The sequence below is a fragment of the Loxodonta africana genome, chromosome 18 (genome assembly GCF_030014295.1).
Source record: "Loxodonta africana isolate mLoxAfr1 chromosome 18, mLoxAfr1.hap2, whole genome shotgun sequence".
Classification (NCBI taxonomy): Eukaryota; Metazoa; Chordata; class Mammalia; order Proboscidea; family Elephantidae; genus Loxodonta; species Loxodonta africana.
In genome coordinates, this window is record NC_087359.1 from 56,009,959 (window position 1) to 56,029,344 (window position 19,386).

A 19,386-nucleotide genomic window follows, 5' to 3' on the forward strand; every position below is an offset into this window, starting at 1 on the left:
TGAAGTTCCAGGTGAGAGTTTCACTTCTGCCACTAACTAGCTAAGTGATATTGGACAATTCATAACCTCGTTGGGCATGGTTCCTCATCTGTGAAATGATGTCGTTGGATTATAACCAATGGCCACTCCTGTGCTAAATACATCCCTTTCTCTTTATTTCTCCCTTCTTCCGAGTTCTCGTGTCTTCTCCCTTCATTCTCTTCCTGGCCACCAGCAGGCTCATGGACCCTCCCGATCGTTTGAGTCTCTGATATTTTTCTTTTCATGTGGTAGGCAGGCAGAGGAAGTGGTGTGACAGTGCACTGTTGCCTAAGAGCCTTGGGGACACTAAGTAGGGAGGTAAGCAAGGAGTGTGATGTTACTCAGTGGATCGCACAGGCAGAGCTGGTCCTCCTCAAAAAAAAAAAAAAGAAAAAAAATTTTTTTTTTTTTTTTCAAAGTATAACATAAATAAATGTTGGTTGAGTCCCTCTCCAAGCCCTGCTCTCCAAGCCCTGCTCTCGTGTTCCTTGTTCTCCTGCCATGGGTGTCTTCAGGCTACCTCTTAGATTCAGAACCACCCCCCTTTGTATCAGGTCATCCCAGCCTCCTTCTAGCCCTCCCCGTTTTGGCATCACACCTTACCTGTTCCGTGTCCCATTCCCTCAGGCGTCTGCAGTGTATTTCGGAAGTCCGTGAGCCTCATCTTGCTAATGTGTTCACCAAGTATCCCATCCAGGCACTCCAATGCTTTAACTCATTTTAAGTCAATATCTACAACTTGAGAAGGTCTTCAAGAAATTAAGGCAAATTGCAACAGAATTCTTTCCTTGCGACCAACCAATAGAGGGTCTATTTTTAGTCAGATGGCTTTCTACCTGAGTCCAGTGGTTTCCACTAACTATTAGAAGACAGGATCAGGCCTTCAGTGCTGAGATGGGAGTAGGGTTGGTGAATGGGGTGATAGCCCATGAAGATAATTTATTTTGTACCTTTCTCATTTTTAGTTAACCTTTAATTACAGAATATAAACTTATTTGCTCCTGGAGGATATATAAATTTTATCAGACATGAATGGTTGGACTATCTCAGGGAAACAGATTTATCTAATCCAGGTTGGCTGGTTAGGGTTCCATGGACAAAGAAGTAATCACCATATCTCAGCAAATTAATGTATTGCCAAGTCATTTTAAATTGTTGGCCATTAATTTCATTGGGATCTGTATTTTAAATATTCCCTAAAGCTTTGGCTACCAAACATAGGAACAACTTGAAAATTCCCCTTAGCTACCTCAGCATTCTCCTCTTCAGGCTATAGTAATCATGTGGGAATTTATGGGCCTTTATCGTACAAAGGCAGCCTCCGAAAGAAGTTTGCTTTCCTGTTCACTATCATAACACTCATTTTAGACTCCAGAAGCAATATGCAGTGCCTAGGCCCTCTCTATTTTAGGTGTGTTTCTAAGGAGTAGGTTGGTTGTCATGGTTTATGAAGAACTTCTTCACCATCAGGATGCAAGAACACTGGAGTGGGCAGCTGAGGGAGGCACAGGCCATCTGTCTCCAAGGGAGGGGCCTTTAGGAAATAAATAGACCACCTTCTGGCCAGGATGTTTTAGATGTTTCCCTACTTAAAGCAGACTCAAGGTCAGATCATCTCTCGAGGCCCAGTTCTAGAATTCTAAGCTTCCAGAATTCAGGTTTGGTCTTTTATGTAAGTGCATTGAAAGATAGTGTGTTAGCTTTAGGCTTTGCTGAACAAAGGGGGCTAATGCCCTGCCCCATGTTCTCAGTCCTTCCATGCCCTGTTCATTCCCCCACCCCTGCCATTCCAGATACCACCTGCAAGGAGGATGAACTTCGCCAGTCGTCTTTGAATATGATAAAATTCTAGAGTACTGAAATAATAGAAACAGTTTACATTATTCTGTTTGTAATTTTTCTATCAGTAGTGGTGGCACAGTGGTTAAGAGCTCAGCTGCTAACCAGAAGGTGAGCAGTTCAAATCCACCAGCCATTCCTTGGAAACCCTGTGGGGAAGTCCTACTCTGTCCTGTAGGGTCAGTATGAGTCAGAATTGACTCGACGGCCACAAGGTTTGGCTGTGGCCAGACCTGGTTGAGAAGAACGCTTCCCTAACCTGGAATACCAGAGTGCCTTCCAAGATAATCAAGGAGCACTCTGGACTCTTGGAATGGACACAGGACACAGCATTGCATAACACCCAAGAGACCCTGATGGTTCCTCTCTAGAGGTTCTGTTGGTTAGGGGTGGTGCTGCAGTCAGACTTGGTGCTCCTTATTCCTGGGAACCACGGACCACCATGCAGCCAAGAGCAGAGCAATCGGAACCAGCCCCCGGCCAGCCCACACCAACCTATCACACGCCTGTTACTCATCAACATGCCTCTTTATTAGCTTACAAAGTATGATGCTCCAGACCCAGGTAAGATGTGTCATACAGGAGAGACTTTGCCTGGTGGAAAAAGAGGCACATGTTCTGCCCACATTTTGGTATTCGCTGAGTTTCCAAAAACTCCCCAACCACACTCCTTGGCTCTTTGTTAGACTTCATGGTGGGGCTTTCATGCTAAAAGGATGTTTCTGGACTCAGTCTCTAGTGCATTCAGGAGGCCAACCTTTTGGAAGTCCTCTTTGCAGACACCATTTGTGCAGGTAGCAGGGCCATTGCCCTGTGTGTGGCAAGCCTGTCATGGGCTGGGCAGTTACAGATGACTAAGACAGTTTCCACCCTCAGAGAGCTCCGTTTATGAGCCTTCCCTGTTAATGCTGAAATACAGTTTGAGAGAGAATACCATGAGGCTGGGCTCCGAGTACCCCCCTCCTCCAAAAAAAAAAGGTGCACAGATTGAGTTTCTTTTCCTGGAGCAGGAATCTAAGCAGGAGAATTGTCACGTGCTGCAAAATGCTGCAGAATTGTTTCTGTGGGCCCCAAGTCTTCAGGGTTTCCACCAATCCTGTTTCAAATGTCTGCGGGGTAGCCGTTTCTCCTCCTTTCAACTATTCTGGCTAATACATCTCCTTGATTTAAAAAAAAAAAAAAAGCCAGCCTGTTATTTGCCCAGATATCCCATTTCTTAATGTTTCTGTCTAACCAATCCTATACCCTTAGCTGACCCGAATCCATATCTGCATTCCCTTTCAGCAGCCCAGTGGGATCATCAATACACCAACAGATGACCTCAGCCCCAAATCATCACCTTTTCTAGAAAGACAAACAAACAAACAACAGCCGGGAGGAGGAGGGCGGACGAACGGGGGCCGGGGTGGGGGTACTGTGTCTACGATGGACCAGCCTCTCGGTGGGCATGCGTGTGTTGGAGCACACATTTCCCACCCACCGGCCGCAGCACCCCCGCTCCGGGCGGGTGGCGGCGGCGACGGCGGCATGTTAATGTCAGATGGAATCGCTAATGCCCGCGTTGCCATGGCGACCACGGAGCGGCGGAGCTAAAAGCGGCAGCTTCTGCCTGGGCGCCGCCTCCCCCGCCGCAGCCCACCCTCGGCGACGCAGAGCCTCTTTGTCTCGCTGGGTCTCCGGGTGCGCCCCCCGCCTCCCCTCCCCCTCCTCGCCCAGCCCCTCGGCTCTTTCCTCCCTTTGTGCCCCCCATGCTCCCCCGGCAGCAGCCCTCCCCGAGCTGCCGGGGGTCTCGTGGACCCCTGGGCCTGTGCTCCGGCTGCAGGTGCCCGAGCCCCGAGCCGAGGGGCTGCCGTGGCCCGGGCGCTGCGACCATGCCAGGCCGGGAGGGACGGCCCCCCTGCTCCCTCGCGCACGCCCGTCACGCCCTGAAAGAGGCCTGGGCCTACTTTTTTATTCTTGAGGACGTTAATGCCTCACTTAAAGCCAGTCTTTTTGAAAATCAAAAGAGGATTTAGAGCTGAAGAGCCAAACAGGAACTTTCCTTCCCTCACGTGGACGTGGCTGGTTGTCTGTCTCGTTGGCTGTGCCCGCTGTTACCCTGGCACGGGAGGATGGGCAGATCATGCCCACCCTCTGCCCCCTGCCCGCCCTTTGCCCCTAGTGCCAGGGCTGCTCTCCACACAGCAGAACGGAGCTTCAAGTCCGAAAATCTCGCCATTCAAAGGCCCAAAGAGATTTCCTTCAGTTCCTTTCCCCTTTCTTTTGTCTGAAAGTTTCCACGGTGAGAATCAGAGCAGAGGGAGGAGGCGAGGAGGAAGAGAGGAGCGATAGTTATTGTGGGGGTCTGTTCCTGGCAGAGCAGGAAGCTTGGGCAGGCAGTCCCATCCTGGCCCTGGCTTGGGGACCCTTTCCTGGGCCAGGTCACTTACCTCATCCAGGACCTTATAGAATTCATGGACCATAGGAGTTCTCCGTCTAGATCAGAAATGCAGGGCTGGGGAAGGGGTGGGGGGAGTGCTGCCGTTAGCATTCACAGCCACCTGGGAATGAAGGTGCTGGGAGACCCCGACAGATAACCCTTCTGCTAACCATCTTTGCCCTGGGGCAGCATCCTTGCTCTAATGGCACTGGCTTAATATGTCAGATTGGTTTATATTCAAGTTGATGCCCTATTCTTAAAAAAAAAAAAAAAAAAAGTGCAAAAAGAACACAGGTTTATGTCACCCTTTTAGAATGTCCATAAAAGGGACACATTCATGATCTAAATAAATTCAATTTTTTTTTTCTAGACACCAACTATATTCAAGACACCGTTAGGCATTTGGTCTAACAGTATGTTTTGGAATGACTTCCTCCATGTTCTGAAGGTCACACCTAATATTTAAATGATGAAGGTGGAATTAACCGCAAAAAGCCATGGACCACTCTTGTCTTGGGCATGAGTCAGGTGGCTCTCCAGTATCTTCTTATTTCCATAATATGACCTCATTGCTGTCATTCCTGCATCAGAAATGAAATATGTGCTTTCGGATGCTTAAAGACTGGGGGTTTTACCTTTAAAGTCACCCTCCAAAAAAAAAAAGTGTGTATGTATATGTATATTTTTGCATGTATCCATATAGAACAACCTTGAACCGATACACAAGTAAATGGAGTTGCAGATGCTTGCAGGAAGGAGAACTGAGACACCAGAGGGTAGGGCTGGAGGACAACATACTTTCCCTGTACAAACCCTTGGTACCTGGGAATATGCTACCATGTGTATTTATTATTTCTTTTTAAAAATAAAATGTTTTCAATATCACTTCCTGCTTCTCCCAAGTCTAGATTAGGTCCTCCTTCATGTGATTCCATAGCATTCTGTACTTTTTACTTTCAAAACTCTTAGCAGAATTATGAATAAATAGCAATGAGTGTGTAATTATCATTTATGTAAGTCTCCCACAATAGACTATAAACTCCTTGAGAGCAGGAGTCTTATTCACCGCCGTATCTGCAAGGACCAGTGTATAGTAGGGACACGATAATTGTCGAATAAAGGGATGAGGCGTGGTTAAGAAAGAGGGTGATGACTGGATCACAGGGGGACGGGGTGCTGTCTGGATGGTGAGCAAGGGTACCAGGAGGAATACCATCTCCACAGTCCTCTTCCAAGCTCAGTGACCCTCTGGGGGGCTTAACCCCTCCTATACAAACCATTTATAAAAGTTGCTCCAGGTAACTCTTACATAAGTATTTTCTCTTACTGTATATTAGAAATTTGTCATTACAAAAAGTTTGATTTATTAGTTAAATTGTATATAAATGGAATCCTGCCATTTGCTAAGCCTGGTCCAGGCAGCAGATTTGCACATCTCTTTGAGACAAAAAAGGACCAGCTCTTCTTTAGTGGCTCCCAGAGAGGGTGATGCTTTGATGTTCTGTGACAGTGGTGCAGGTACTAGCTGCGTTGAAACTCACCTGGAAACTGACCAGCTGAATCCGAACCTCTGGGGATGGGGCCTGACCATTAGTATTTTTAAAAAAGCTTCTCTGGTAATTCTAATGTAGAGCCAGGGTTGAGAATCATTGCGCCGTGGGCTCCCAGAAATGGAGACAAGAGGAAGTGGAGACACTCCCCAACCCAGAGATTAGGTATCAGCTGTGAAGCTGACGCTAGTCTGCTTTTAGCTGGACAAAGAGGTTATTCGCTTCAGTCCACTTCAGATTTTTTTCAGTACTTGTTGATAGAGCGTCTCTGCCTTAAAAAGCCCCTGGGTCCCCTCCTATGGCAGTCATTTAAAACAAATATGTAACTGTCTAATCAGGGCACAAACCATTTTTCAGATGTGCCCGGGCAGCAGTGACCTAAATATTACTCAGGGTGTGTGACTGAGCAGGCCCAGAGAAGAGCAGGCCCAGAGCAGGCCAGCAATTCAAGATCTCCATTCGGCTGGCTAAATCATTTGATGCGATGAATTAGTTCTTCAGACAGAAATTATTGAATGAATTCACTTTTCAATAGAATCACTTTTGCACCCGCTCAATCTAAACATTGGGGTGTTTTATGCCATTTTTAATTGGCATGAGCTGAAGTGAATAGGACCTGGAGGGATTGGTGGAAGTGGCCCAGGCCTTGTAGACCAGGTATGAAGAGTAAATCTTGGGGAAATGAGACTAACTCATTTGTGAGCCAATGGGTATAGCGGCAGATTGTTCTGCTCTGTCTCCCAGGTTACCCTGCAGGCAGTAAATAAGGTCTATATTAGAAGCCACTAAAGCTGTAAACACACACAGCGGGGAAATCTGCCGAAACTGCCCACTGAGATATCAGATGCAATTGGCTTTCTACTGGAAGTGTGTCTCCACTCAAGGTCAAGCCAGATTTGGCAAAAAGCCACATGGGGGGCACTTAACACTGAAATCTCCTAGGAGACTGGGGGACAAAGAAACGAAGGTCACTCCTGGGCTCTTAAATCAAGGGAATGCTCATGAAGAGAATGGGAGCCTTGGTGGTAGGCAGGGAAAGTGCACTGTGGCCTAGAGAGCCCACGCTTGCTTCCTGCCAGCAAGCTCCAGCTTGGGTCCAAAAGCCCGTTTCTGGGAACTTAAAATAAAAATGAAGGGAGCAATCAGACGAGCTTGGGACCCCACGGGAGCCTTTGATGTGTCTACCAGCAGCAGCGTGGCAAGTGGTTTCTGTGATGTGGGATTCCTGTGCAAGAAGAACTGGACCACAGCCACCAGTTCAGCTCTCATTATAGGGCCAGAAATAGATGCCCCATCCCAGGAAAAGAGAAATCAGGCTGTATGGAATGTTTCATCTGTTGGAATATTGTTCTGTTCTGCCTGACAAGATTACTGAGCCCTCAGTTGTGTAGCAGTGGCAATGAGTAAGAGTCGGAAAATCGATGCATTATGTACTCACTTAAAATAGCAAATGCAGAATAGAAAAAGCAGGGCTGCTAGGAAGTGTGCGGAACATATTGATAGAAAGGCCTGCCTTGCCTCTGTTATTACAAGCATGAAAGTGTGTATCGGAGCTGGGCTGGGGTAGATTTTCCATCAAAAGCATTCTTCGCGTGGTAAAGGCTTCTTTACCACAGCAAGACAAGGGAACTTTTTTTTTTTTTAGCGAGCATAACTGTTCTCAAACAGGTGGTAGAAGGTGGGCAGTTTGTTTCTTTTCATCTCAGCATTCTGTGGTCGGCTTATGAGATAGTTGCTTCTGTTTTAACCTCTTTGAATTCCCCTCAGAACAGAAATCCCCAGTTACTTGCTACCCAGTTAAATAGTCTTTGCCGTGGGTTACAGTTGCCCGGATGAGCAACAAAGGTTAGTGAGAGTAAGGTGGAAAATGTATAAAAAGAACCATGTCATCGGCCCCCAAGAAAGAAACATCATCCTTTGTGAGCTAAAATGGAATTTAAAAATACCCAAGAATAAGTTAAAAGGGCCCTCTAGAATCTACAACAAGCCTTTAGTCACCAGAACAGCCTAGAATGTGGCATACCTGTCTCTTAGGGTGCTGTCCGTGGTCAGTGGGAGAGGCCGTCAGATGCGCAGGCAAGGGTTCTTTCAGCCCTGGGATCACTTGGTCAGCCAACATTCTAAAAATAAGATCCTCCTTAATTAAATCACATTTCTCGGTTAGCATTTATGGGGCACTTACACATGGAATCACCATGAGTCGGAATAACTCGATGGCAGCTTTTTTTTTTTTTTTTTTTAACTTGGTGCCAGACACTGCATGTATTTTCTCCTTCAGCTCTCACCAAAACCCTCTGAGATAGTATCATTCTTATCTATCCCAGTTAAGAGAACTGAGCTTAAATGACCTTAAAAAGACTAATTGCTCAGAGCCACAGAGCTGGATTTGAACCGTAGACTAGCTGATTGCAAATCTCGTGTTCTTTCCACTGTGTCCCCAGTGTCTCCTCTTCTGCTCTCAGCAGCACTCCTAGAAATACACAGAACCTGGAAGTCTCCAGTCCCCATCCCTTCCTGTTGGTGCTGCCAGTTGGAATGTCTGACTACCAGATGTGTTATAACTAAAGTTCCAAAAGGGTAGTTAGTATCCAAGAGAAATACTTTTTCCAGATTCAGCAAATGACTTAATATGCTCACAGTTCCTAAATGATGATTTGAACTAACCGTTCAGTAAGCCACAATTTGCTGATTGTTATTGGACTCACTGACTGGTTTCCAAATTCCTATAGGTCACCACAATTTCAGAGAAGTTGACCATCTATTTGCTCTAGGGAGCTGTAGGAAGACAGACAGTAAACTAGCCAAGAATGAAACAAGTCAATGTCAGTGTTACATGCACTTAAGAACACAAAATGCTATGGTATCTTCTCTAATCAAGAATCGTTAAGGCCCCCTTTGCCATGAGACCAGAAGAACTGGATGGTGCCTGGCTACTATTACTGAATGTTTTGATCAAAGATTCTGTAGAAGAATACTGATCAAAAGGGGGAAAGTGTAGAACAGAATTTAAAAATCTCATTGAATCCAGACTTTCTGGAGCCTTGGAGGCTGGGTGAACCCTTAAAACTACTGCCCTGAGATAATCTTTAAACCTTAAACCAAAAATATCCCCTGAAGTCTTCTTTAAACCAAACAACAGTTTAGCTTAAACTAGTAACGAATATCTGCCTTCAGCATTGTGCTCTCTTATGAACTATCTGTATGGGATAAAAACTGACTACAGTAATTCAAAAGATTAGATAGGAAACTTAGAGGGCAGTGAGTTTATGCTAATGGGGGAGGAACAATTTGGAAAAGGAGGATGAGAATGGCTCCACAACTTGAAGAATGTAATCAGTATCACTGAATTATATATGTAGAAATTGTTGAATGGGTGCATTTTCTGCTGTACATATCCTCAACAACAACAAAAAATAAAAGAATCCTTAAAGGCTTCCCCATTGCCTACAAAGAAACCTGAACTCCTTGGCTGTCGGTTAACTCCAATCTGCCTGCTGGCCTGGTCTCCCATGACAGTCGCTCAAGCACATTGGAACCTGAGTCCAGCCCCACACTGGCCACGAGGGAACACGTCGGTGTCTTAGCTCAAGCTTCCAGCTACCTGAGAGGCTGCCCCCACTCATCTCTGTTTGCCCAAGTCCTCCTCACCCTTCAAGGGCCAGTTTCCTGCCTCCTGTCTATACGGCTTTGGAAATGCCTGGACTGGGAGATTTGGGCAGGCTTCAGGGAGGAAGGACAGTTAGAGGTGATAGACGTTGACGGAAGGAGAGAAACTCTCTAGCCTGGGGAGGTCTCCGACAGCACCAGTGCCCTAGGCTCTCCCAGCCCAGCACCCTATTCCGTGGCTCTGACTTTGTCCATGTCTACAGGGAGTAGCATGTGGGAGGAAAATCAGGTCACATCCTGGGTCTGGGTGCTGAGAGCCTAGTTTAGTCACATGGTGTGTCTGCACATCAAAACCGCAGGCAACACAGCCCAAGAAGCTGCGCCGTGGAAGAGAGCAGGTCAGAGTCCTTCCCATCTGCGTGGCACTGTGCCCTCCCCCATTCTGCCTCCTTAGCGCTCCGTCTGGACCTTCAGGGTGCTGCCTATAATGTGCCCTTTATAGCACCTGTTTGCTGGCAAGTTGGCTTCCCTCCCCAGACTGTGCGCGTCTGGAAAACAGAGGCTGTTTTGTTATTTATCTTTGCATCCCAGAGCCTCACATTTATCTGTTTAATGTAGAACATGTTTCAAGGCCATACCTAGGAACCCCTGCATTCATGGCAAAACTTCCTTTTCTTAGTTCCCAGCCCCATTCAAAAATGGCGTTCTGTATAACCTTGAATCCAGTGGAAATAATTAATCTTCTTTATGCGTTCTCCTGTTGACCCGTTTTTTTATTCTATATGTTCCTAGAGCATTGTGTGTAGGTATGAACCTACCATGTTCAATTCTCGAATGATGGGGACTGGGCTTCTGGAGCTCCTCTGTAGAGGGACCCACAGCCACACACAAACAGAAGCCCAAATGCTTTTTGATAATGGCAAGTTGAATAAGCAAATCAATAATGATGATCCTGAAAAACCACTAAAAATCATCTGTTCAAAGTGAGGTGGTTCTGGTTCAAGTGAGACTCAGTCTTATTTAGCGCCTTCATTACTGATGTGGAGAGAAAGTAAACACCGATATTCACAGATGGTGCTAACTTTAGAGATGCCGTTCACAGAAGTGCCGAGAGAGAAGCAGACATGTAAGCAGGAAACAGCAAAGATATTTAAAAAAAAAAAAAAAAAAGGCCACTCAACACAGCAAAGGAAAAAACCTCTCCAGCAGATATTTTTGGTAAAATAAAGCCCCAAAGACATTAGAGCAAAAAGCAAAAAGCACCAAGAGACTGAGAAGTTGAAGGGAGAGAGAAGAGGAAAAAGAAAGAAGAGAAAGGGGAAGTCTTATGAAAGACGTCAAAGGGCTTGGATGCTTGTGGAGCCCAGTCCCCTCCTTTTAGGACGAGGAGGTGAGGTCTGGAGCATCCCCTGAGGGCTAGGCCACTGCCCTGAGATGCAGCTGTGTTGACAGCTGCTGGCCCATTTGTTTTGTGGTAGGGTTTTTCTTGTTTTGGTGGTGTTTTGTTGCTTCTGTTTTGGGTTTTTTTTTTTTTTTTTTTTTGTCTTTTCTCATTTTTGAGGGAGCTGTGGGTAAAAAAAAAAAAAATTTTTTCTTTTGTGGGTATAGTTTTGTTCTTTTCATTTGGTTTTGAAAGGTTTCATTATCCCTGGTGTAAAGCATTCATTTGGATATTTTGGGAGGAACAGAGGAATACAGCCTTTAAAGAGTCCAGATTCCAGCATATAAAGTAACAGGGCACACTCCCACCACCTCTGTCCCTGATGTGAGTGGAGGGGAAACAGATCAGAGAGCCAAGCAGCTGGCCATCGCCAGGTCCTCAGAGTGAACCAAGCCAGGCCTCTTCCAACTCAGGGGGGCAGTAGCCCCGCCCACCTTGCCAGGGAAGGGCTGCTGAGGCACAGAGAACAGGAACTCTTTGGTTGACAAAAGCAGGAACCAAGAGTCACCGTGGAAAAGCAACCCTCCTCGGGTACTCCTTCTGGAAAGTCAAGACTTGAGTGTGCTCTGGGGAACAGTACACAATCTCTCCCAGCAGCAGGAGAGCGCCCCTTTCTTTGAAAGCCTGGAACCATCCATGCCTATAAACAGCAGTGTCTTCTCTGGCCAGGTGAAGGCCAAAGAGTGAAAGGAGCAGATGCCCCGGAAGAGAAAATATACAATTCATGAAACACATGTAAAGTGGGGGTCATTTTTGTGGATCAAAATGTCCAAAATCTAAAGGACTAATGGACCATAACTACCACGGCCTCTACCAGACTGAGTCCAGTAAAACAAGATGATGCCTGGTTACCACCACCGACTGCCCTGACAGAAATCACAATAGGGGGTCCTGGACAGAGCTGGAGAAAAAGGTAGAACAAAATTCTGACTCACAAAAAAAAAAAAACAAAGACCGGACTTACTGGTGTGACAGAGACTGGAGAAACCCCGAGAGTATGGCCCCTGAGCACCCTTTTAGCTCAGTAATGAAGTCATTCCCTTCAGCCAAAGACTGAACAGGCCCATAAAACAAAGAGAGACTAAAGGGGCACACCAGCCCAGAGGCAAGGACTAGAAGTCAGGAGGGGACAGGAAAGCTGGTAATAGGGAACCCAAGGTCAAGAAGGGGACAGTCTGGGCATGTCATGGGGTTGTTAACCAGTGTCGTAAAACAATATATGTACTAATTGTTTAATGAGAAGCTAGTTCTGTAAACCTTCATCTAAAATACAACAAAACTAAATAAATAAAAATGTCCAAATTTAGCATCACTGCAGCAGATTCGTTGTGCTATTTTCTCTGGCTCATAGCAGCGAGGGTTAAACAATTGCATGCTTCAGAGGCTATGCCCACACTAGAGCTAGAAAAGCATCCCAACATGAGGATCTTACGGAATGGTGGTTAAGCTCAAGAGACAGACACCTGGGTTCGAATCTTAGCCTCTCTACTTTCCAGGTGTGAAAGGTTATTTGACTTTTCTAAGCTCCTGTTTCCTCATCTACAATGGGGACATAATCACAGTGCCTCCTCTTAAGAATTTGTAGGGATGAAGTGAGATGACGCCTGTACAATGTATGATACAGAGCCCTATATAGGTTCTCAGTAAATGGATGATGATGGTTTTCAAACTGCCTCTCCCCAGTCCAAGACCGCTCCACAACTGCACAAGGTACAGCTGAGTCTCACCAGCCCTAGCCAGCAAGCAGCCAAGTGATCACTGGAAATACCTGTCCATGTTACCAGGATATTCGCATATACCAGTGTCTGTTCATTTCCTTTAGCCTCGGAACGTAAAAATGACAACATATTCTTTGATGTAATTTCTGGAACTTCTCTAACCTTGTATATACGTTTCCAAACTCCATCATTCCAGATGTTTGCCATCCTACCAAATGCTTTTATTTCCTTGAGAATTTCATAAGCAAAGAGAAGGAAGCACCTAATATATGAAACTTTGGATTTACAGAGTGAAGTAATGATTCGCTTTGCAAAAGGACTCTTGGAATAGTGCCTCTTACAATGCCTTAATCACTCTACACACCAAAGGCTTTTGCACAGAGCAAGGTACCGAGAGGCCACGCACACCCATGTGACCTCTTTTGGGTCCAACCATAGCTCACTGATGGCCTCCACTGCCTCTTAACAACCTGGCTTTGGAGATGGCTTGATGTGGCCTCGATCTGGTGGCCAGTCTTGTGCTGAAGTCAGCAGCCCCTAGCAGCTTTTGTGTTTTAATTCCTTCATTCTGTAGACATTTCTAGGAGCCCTGGTGGTGCAACTGTTAAACTTTCGGCTGCTAACTGAAAGGCTCTCAACAAGAGAGAAAGACCTAGGGACCTGCTTCTGTAACGATAACAGCCTAGAACACCCTATGGGGCAGTTCTACTCTGTAATACATGGGGTCACTATGAGTCAGAATCAACTCCATGGCACCTCACAACAACAACAGCATAGATATTTATGAAAGTTCTGTTTTGTACCCTACACTGCGCTATGAGCTCTTTATAACCCATTGCTGTAGAGTTCATTCCAACTCATAGGGACCCTATATGATACAGTAGAACTGCCCCATAGGGTTTCCAAGGAGCACCTGGTAGATTCGAACTGCTAGCCTTTTGGTTAGCAGCCAAACTCTTAACCAGTATGCTACCAGAGTTTCCAGCTCTTGATAAGGGAATGAAAATGCTCAGGTAGCCACTGCGCTCAGAAAAAAAAGCACATAGTAAATAGGGAAAGCAGTTAACAACATATTCTGATAACTATTTTAATGGCAAAATGCATGAATGTTAAAACTTAAACTCTGGCCCCAGTTGCTTGGGTTCAAATCCTAGCTGTACTATGTGACCTTGGACAGGTACTCAGCCTCTTTGGGCCGCATTTCCTCTTCCGAGAATAGAGCCTACCTAGTGCCGTTACAAGGATTTCATACATTGTTATTTATAAAGCACTTGGTAAGTATTGTATTTTTTTTTTTTTTTTGCTATTATTATTTTATTGTCCTTTCATTTAATTTCTATTTTTATTGCCTTGTAGTCAGAAAAGATGCCAATGCTTAGGTAGTTATTCAACCTTCTTTATGGTCCAGGACCTAGTCTACATGTACTTTAAAAGCATGTGTGTCATCTGATTGTTGTGTGTATGAATATGAATATTCATGTACATACATGTATACACACATACATATGATCAAGCGTATTAATTGGGTTGCTCAAATCTATGTTCTTTTAACATTTTTGTCTGCTGATCTATAAATTTTTGCAAAAGGTATGTTAAAATCTTTCACTATGATTATGGACTTTCATTACCTCTATAAAAATCTGTATTTTATACATACATACGTATCACACAGATGTATTAATTTTTATTTTCTGGAGAGTTTCCTCCTGATGAACTACTCGTTGATAAAACAATGATCTAATGAGCTCTTTCCCCCACGTGCTTTTAGTCAGCTTCCTTTCGATTCATACTTGCCGCATCTCTGGCTCCACCCCTTTGTTTTTTCTCTGTCATTCTGATGTAGATTTTTTTTTTCAGAGCATATAGCTGCATTTTTTTTAATGATATCTGAGAAATCCTATTCAATAAGAAGTTTACAGCTCTGTGTTTATCGCAATTGTTTATATATTTCAGTTTATTTATTCCATACTGGTTTATACTTTCTTGTTCCCATGTTTCTTCACTGCTTCTTTTGTTCCCGTTTCCTGCCTCCCATTAGATGGATCAGTTTCTTTTCCATTTCCTTCTCCTGCTGTGAAAGTTTACATTATGGCCTGGTGTTCTCATTTCCCAGTTTGTTTGTTGGTTTTTCACGTTTGCGTTTGCCTTAAGGAAATCTAAAGTTAATCAGTCTCTCCCCCTCCTCCCAAATGAGACGAAGACCTTTGAACACTTCTCCAAGACTACCACTCCATCTGCCATGTCGCTGTTATCCAGAATTTTCACTTAAGGTTATTTTAAACCTCAAAAAATTAGTCATCTTTATTATTGTTGTTTATAGTTAATGCTTATTTAGATTTACCTACACGTGTGCCTGTTTATTTGCCCATCACATCACAGGCTGCACTATTTCCTTCTGGATTCAGTGTCTTTCCTAATGATGGCCTACTGTAATTCATTTCGTGAGAGCTGAGATTGGCCAGCTCTCTGGTTGAGAAAGCTTCATTTGCCCTTGCTCTGGAGAAAGAGGTTGGGTAAAGAATTCTAGATTGACAGTTATGTTCCTTCACCCTTTTGAAGAGTATATTTTTCATTATTTTCTCACATTTAATGAGAAGGCCTATTGTTTCCTTGGAAGTAATGTGGCTTTTCTCTCTCTCGCTTCTCTTAAGGTTTTCTCTGACTTTGGTGATCTGCAGTAGATTTGCTTTTCAAGAGGTCAAAAAAGAGAGAGGGAAGCTTTAGTTTTTGTTGTTGTTTTTTTTTTTAATAATTTTTATTGTGCTTTAAGTGAAAGTTTACAAGTCAGTCTCTCACACAAAAACCCATATACACCTTGCTACACACTCCCAATTACTCTCCCCTTAATGAGACAGCCTGCTCTCTCCCTCCACTCTCTCTTTTCATGTCTTTTTCACCAGCTTCTAACCCCCTCCACCCTCTCACCTCCCCTCCAGGCAGGAGATGCCAACATAGTCTCAAGTGTCCACCTGATCTAAGAAGCTCACTCCTCACCAGCATCTCTCTCCAATCCATTGTCCAGTCCAATCCATGTCTGAAGAGTTGGCTTCAGGAAGGGTTCCTGTCCTGGGCCAACAGAAGGTCTGGGGGCCATGACCACTGGCGTCCTTCCAGCCTCAGTCAGATCATTAAGTCTGGTCTTATGAGAATTTGGGGTCTGCATCCCACTGCTCTCCTGCTCCCTCACGGGTTCTCTGTTGTGTTTTCTGTCAGGGCAGTCATTGTTTGTAGCTGGGCACCATCTAGTTCTTCTGGGCTCAGGATGATGTAGTCTCTGGTTCATGTGGCCCTTTCTGTCTCTTGAGAAGCTTTAGTTTTTAATGAAAGACTATTCGTTTGCTTGTTTGCTTTCTTCCCACCCAGAGGTTTCTTGCCACTTTGCCAGGCTGCAAGGCAGACTTCTAGTGCCCTTTCCACAGACCAGGCAGCCTACGGAGGGTGCCGCCCTGCTCAGGCCAGCACCGTCCTGTCCCTCTCCATCACCAGCCAGACCTTGCCATGCTGGCTTCACGTTCCCCCTTCCTTCTGGCACCTGGAGGTTATCTCTTCTTTAACCTCCACTTTGATTTTAAACATTCTTTCTGTGGAATCTTATTCGGCATTTCTAGATCTCTATAGGCAGACATGGAACCCTGTCGGCTCTGCCCATGCTGTTGGAACCACCACAGTGGAGTCATCTGCTCGATGCTGGGAGAGAATTGAGGGACCCAGAGAATACCCAGAGCATCCTGGCAGTGGGGGTGGGGGCAGATATTCTCGAAAGCTCTGGGGAACGACTGAAAGGATTTTAGCAGGGGAGTGACATGATATTTTTGTACCTTTAAAAGATCTCTTTGATGACAACGTGGAGGATGTGTTTGAAGTGGGGCGTGGGGCAGACTGGAGGCAGAGACATCAGTTAGGAGGCCAGGGAAAAGGGATGAGGCAGTGGCAATGGAGAGAGATTTCAGAAGTGGAATCAATAGAACTTGGTGATTTGATGTGGACAGTGGAGGGAGAGGAAGCGGCCTGAGTTGACAGCTGGCTTTCTGACCTCGGTGATGGGGTAGATGGTGACACCACACACTGAGACAGGCCCGACCAGAGAAGCAAAGCAATTTTGAAGAAGGGGCCAATAGGATGAGCTCAGTTTGGGACACACAAAGACTCAGATGTCTATGGAACATTCAGGGGATTTGTCTAGTAGGATATGTGTTTGGATCTCATGCTAGGAAACTCTGATTGGATAATTGCCGGTCACTGAACATAGGGCAGGGACACCACTGTGGGTGACACATACAGTGAAAAGAAAAAGGGCTAAAGATAAAATTTAAGGCGTAAGAAACAAAAACTACTTCTGCAGGATTCCTACTTATTCTTTTTTTCCCTAAGAAGAGCCTTTTTCTTTTATTGTGATAAATATGTATATAACAAAACATTTGCCATTTTAACATTTTTTACATGTATAGTTCAGTGGCATTAATTATATCCATCATGTTGTTCAACTATCGCCATTATCCCTTTCCACCTACTTATCCTTGAGGTGTCAGTCTGGGCCCTTCTCTGGAAAGCCCATCAAAGCACCTGAGGCTGGGGGACCAACGCTGTGCTCTGCGCATCCTGGGCTTCCTGCAGTGTGTCCCTGCCTAGAATATATGTGTTTGAGCTCAGGGCCAGTGTCCCACTTGTTCTGTGTCCTCTTTCTCTAGAGCATCGTAGGTGCTCAGCAACTAGCTAAGGAGGGCTGGCAATAGGCAGAGAAGTGAGTGATGGGTTTGGGGCAAGAAGAGAGCTGTGGGGGCAGGCCACCAGGCCAGGAGGAAAGTCAGGTGCTACCATAGGGTGAGCACTGCCCTTGCCCCTGGATCTGACAGCCAGATCAGTTCAGTGCTGTGGAGGCAGAAGCCAGGCCCAGTGGGGCCTCAGGACGCCCCAGACATGACCTGGCCTTTTCAGTGGTGGGGAAAAAAAAAAAAAGAATTTTTATTTTCTGAATAAAAATAGCTTGTCCCCCATCCCTCACCAGCTGCAAACCCGAAGAGGACTCAGTAGCCTAGGAGGTGCCTTGGTACCACTCAGGAGTGCATGGCCTCTGAGGCTGTCTGGTGTTTGAAGTGGTTTTTTTGGTAAAAGTGCTCATTTGACCCCAACAAAAACAGAAGCAGCATTTCTTAAAGCAGGATTTTGAAAGAGACGCGCTCTGTGGTTTGACATCAGCAGAGGGCCTTGCTTCTCAGAGGAAGTGAAACACAGTAAACAGCTGCAGACATGGACTCGCCGTGCCAACCAGGAGCCACCGTCCTCAGGGTGAGCCAGAGAGCCAGCTGCACGTGTGTCCCAGGGACAGCCAGGGCTGCCTGCAGGACAGACTCTGGGGCTGGTCATGGAACACTTAGTTCATTTGTCTTCATTCTGGAGAGCATTTATTTACTACCTGTCGTGCTTAGTGCAAAGTGAGGTTCCTCCCACCACATCCTGTGACCAAACACAAGAGGACCTTAGGTTAGCCTCGCAATATTTGCAGGAACTCCTTGCCATAACCCCCAAAGAATACTTTTCTCTCTCTCTCTTTTTTCAATTGTGGTAAATATATGTGTAACAAAATATTTGCCATTTCAACATTCTTCACGTATACAATTCAGTGACATTGTGTTCATCATGTTGTGCATCCATTATCCGTTTCCAGATTCTTCCATCATCCTTAACAGAAACTCAGTGTCCCAAAAGCAATGAGTCTTCCTTTCCCCCTCCCCCTCGCCCACCCCTCTCATCTCAACTCATTGCCGTCGAGTCGAATCTGACTCATAGTGACCCTATAGGACAGAGTAGAACTGCCCATAGAGTTTCCAAGGAGCACCTGGTGGATTTGAACTGCCTGCCTTTTGGTTAGCAGCCATAGCTCTTAACTACTACGCCACCAGGGTTTCCTTACCCACCCCTGGTAACTTCCATCTCTATACACTTGCCTCTTCTAAGTATTTCATATAAGTGGAATCATAATGTTTGTCCTTTTGTGACTGACTCATTTCATTCAGCATGTTTTCAAGGTTTATCCATATGGTAGCTTGTATCAGGACTTCATTTCTCTTTCTGGCTGAATAATATTCCATTGTGTGTATATAGCACATTTTGTTTATTCATTCATCTGTTGATGGACACTTGTTTCCACCCTCTTGACTGCGGTGAATAATGCTGCAGTGAACATTGGTGTGCATGTGTCTGTGTTTCTGCTTTCAGTTCTTTTGAGTATATACCTAGAAGTGGCATTGCTGGATCGTATGACAATTCTGTGTTGAACTTCCGAAGAATGCTTTCAACTAGCTACACATGTACATTAATTCCTTCCTGCACTTTACCTTACTTCCATTCTGTTTCCCCTTTGAAGTGCATTTACTACAACCAGGATCTCCACCATGCCAGTAGGGAAGACCATCAAGAAGAGAAGGTAGTTTATTCTGTTTCTTCAGGTTTCTTCAAGTCCTCTGTCTGACTTGTTTAGGGCAGGCCACTGATCTGAGCCCCTTACCTCAGCCAAACCAGGACTACTTGGGACCTCCTGGGACACACCTTCTGGGCTGGCTTCCATTGAGAGCCTGGCTGACCAGAGGCCTGAAGGAGGGGATACTTTCTGGGCTGAGGCAGCTCCCCATGTTTGCCCACTGTGTGCAGGGTCTGCAAGTACAGGACACGACGGGGACTCCGTTGGTCCCTCACATTGATCGAGTCTTGAATTCACCCACGGATTCCTCTAAGAGCACAAGACAGGAGTCTAAATGAAAAATGAACGAAAGTAATTTGATAAAGGCCATTTGC

At 45.4% G+C, this 19,386-nt stretch overlaps 1 protein-coding gene across 4 annotated transcripts in view; it reads left to right on the plus strand.

Annotated features, from left to right (window-relative positions):
* MYO1D (myosin ID) overlaps positions 1–19,386 on the plus strand; it is a 348,824-nt gene that overhangs the window by 320,683 nt on the left and 8,755 nt on the right. Inside the window, exon 22 of one of the 4 annotated variants that reach the window (XM_023553473.2) lies at positions 4,650–5,551. The exons of 2 other annotated variants lie outside the window; for them this stretch is intronic. In XM_023553473.2, coding sequence (XP_023409241.1) covers positions 4,650–4,677 — 28 coding nt within the window. In that variant the 3' untranslated portion in view covers positions 4,678–5,551. Of the gene's footprint in view, positions 1–3,144; positions 3,243–4,649; positions 5,552–19,386 lie in introns of those variants that run through there. One more of the 4 variants, XM_023553472.2, reaches the window with a different exon arrangement.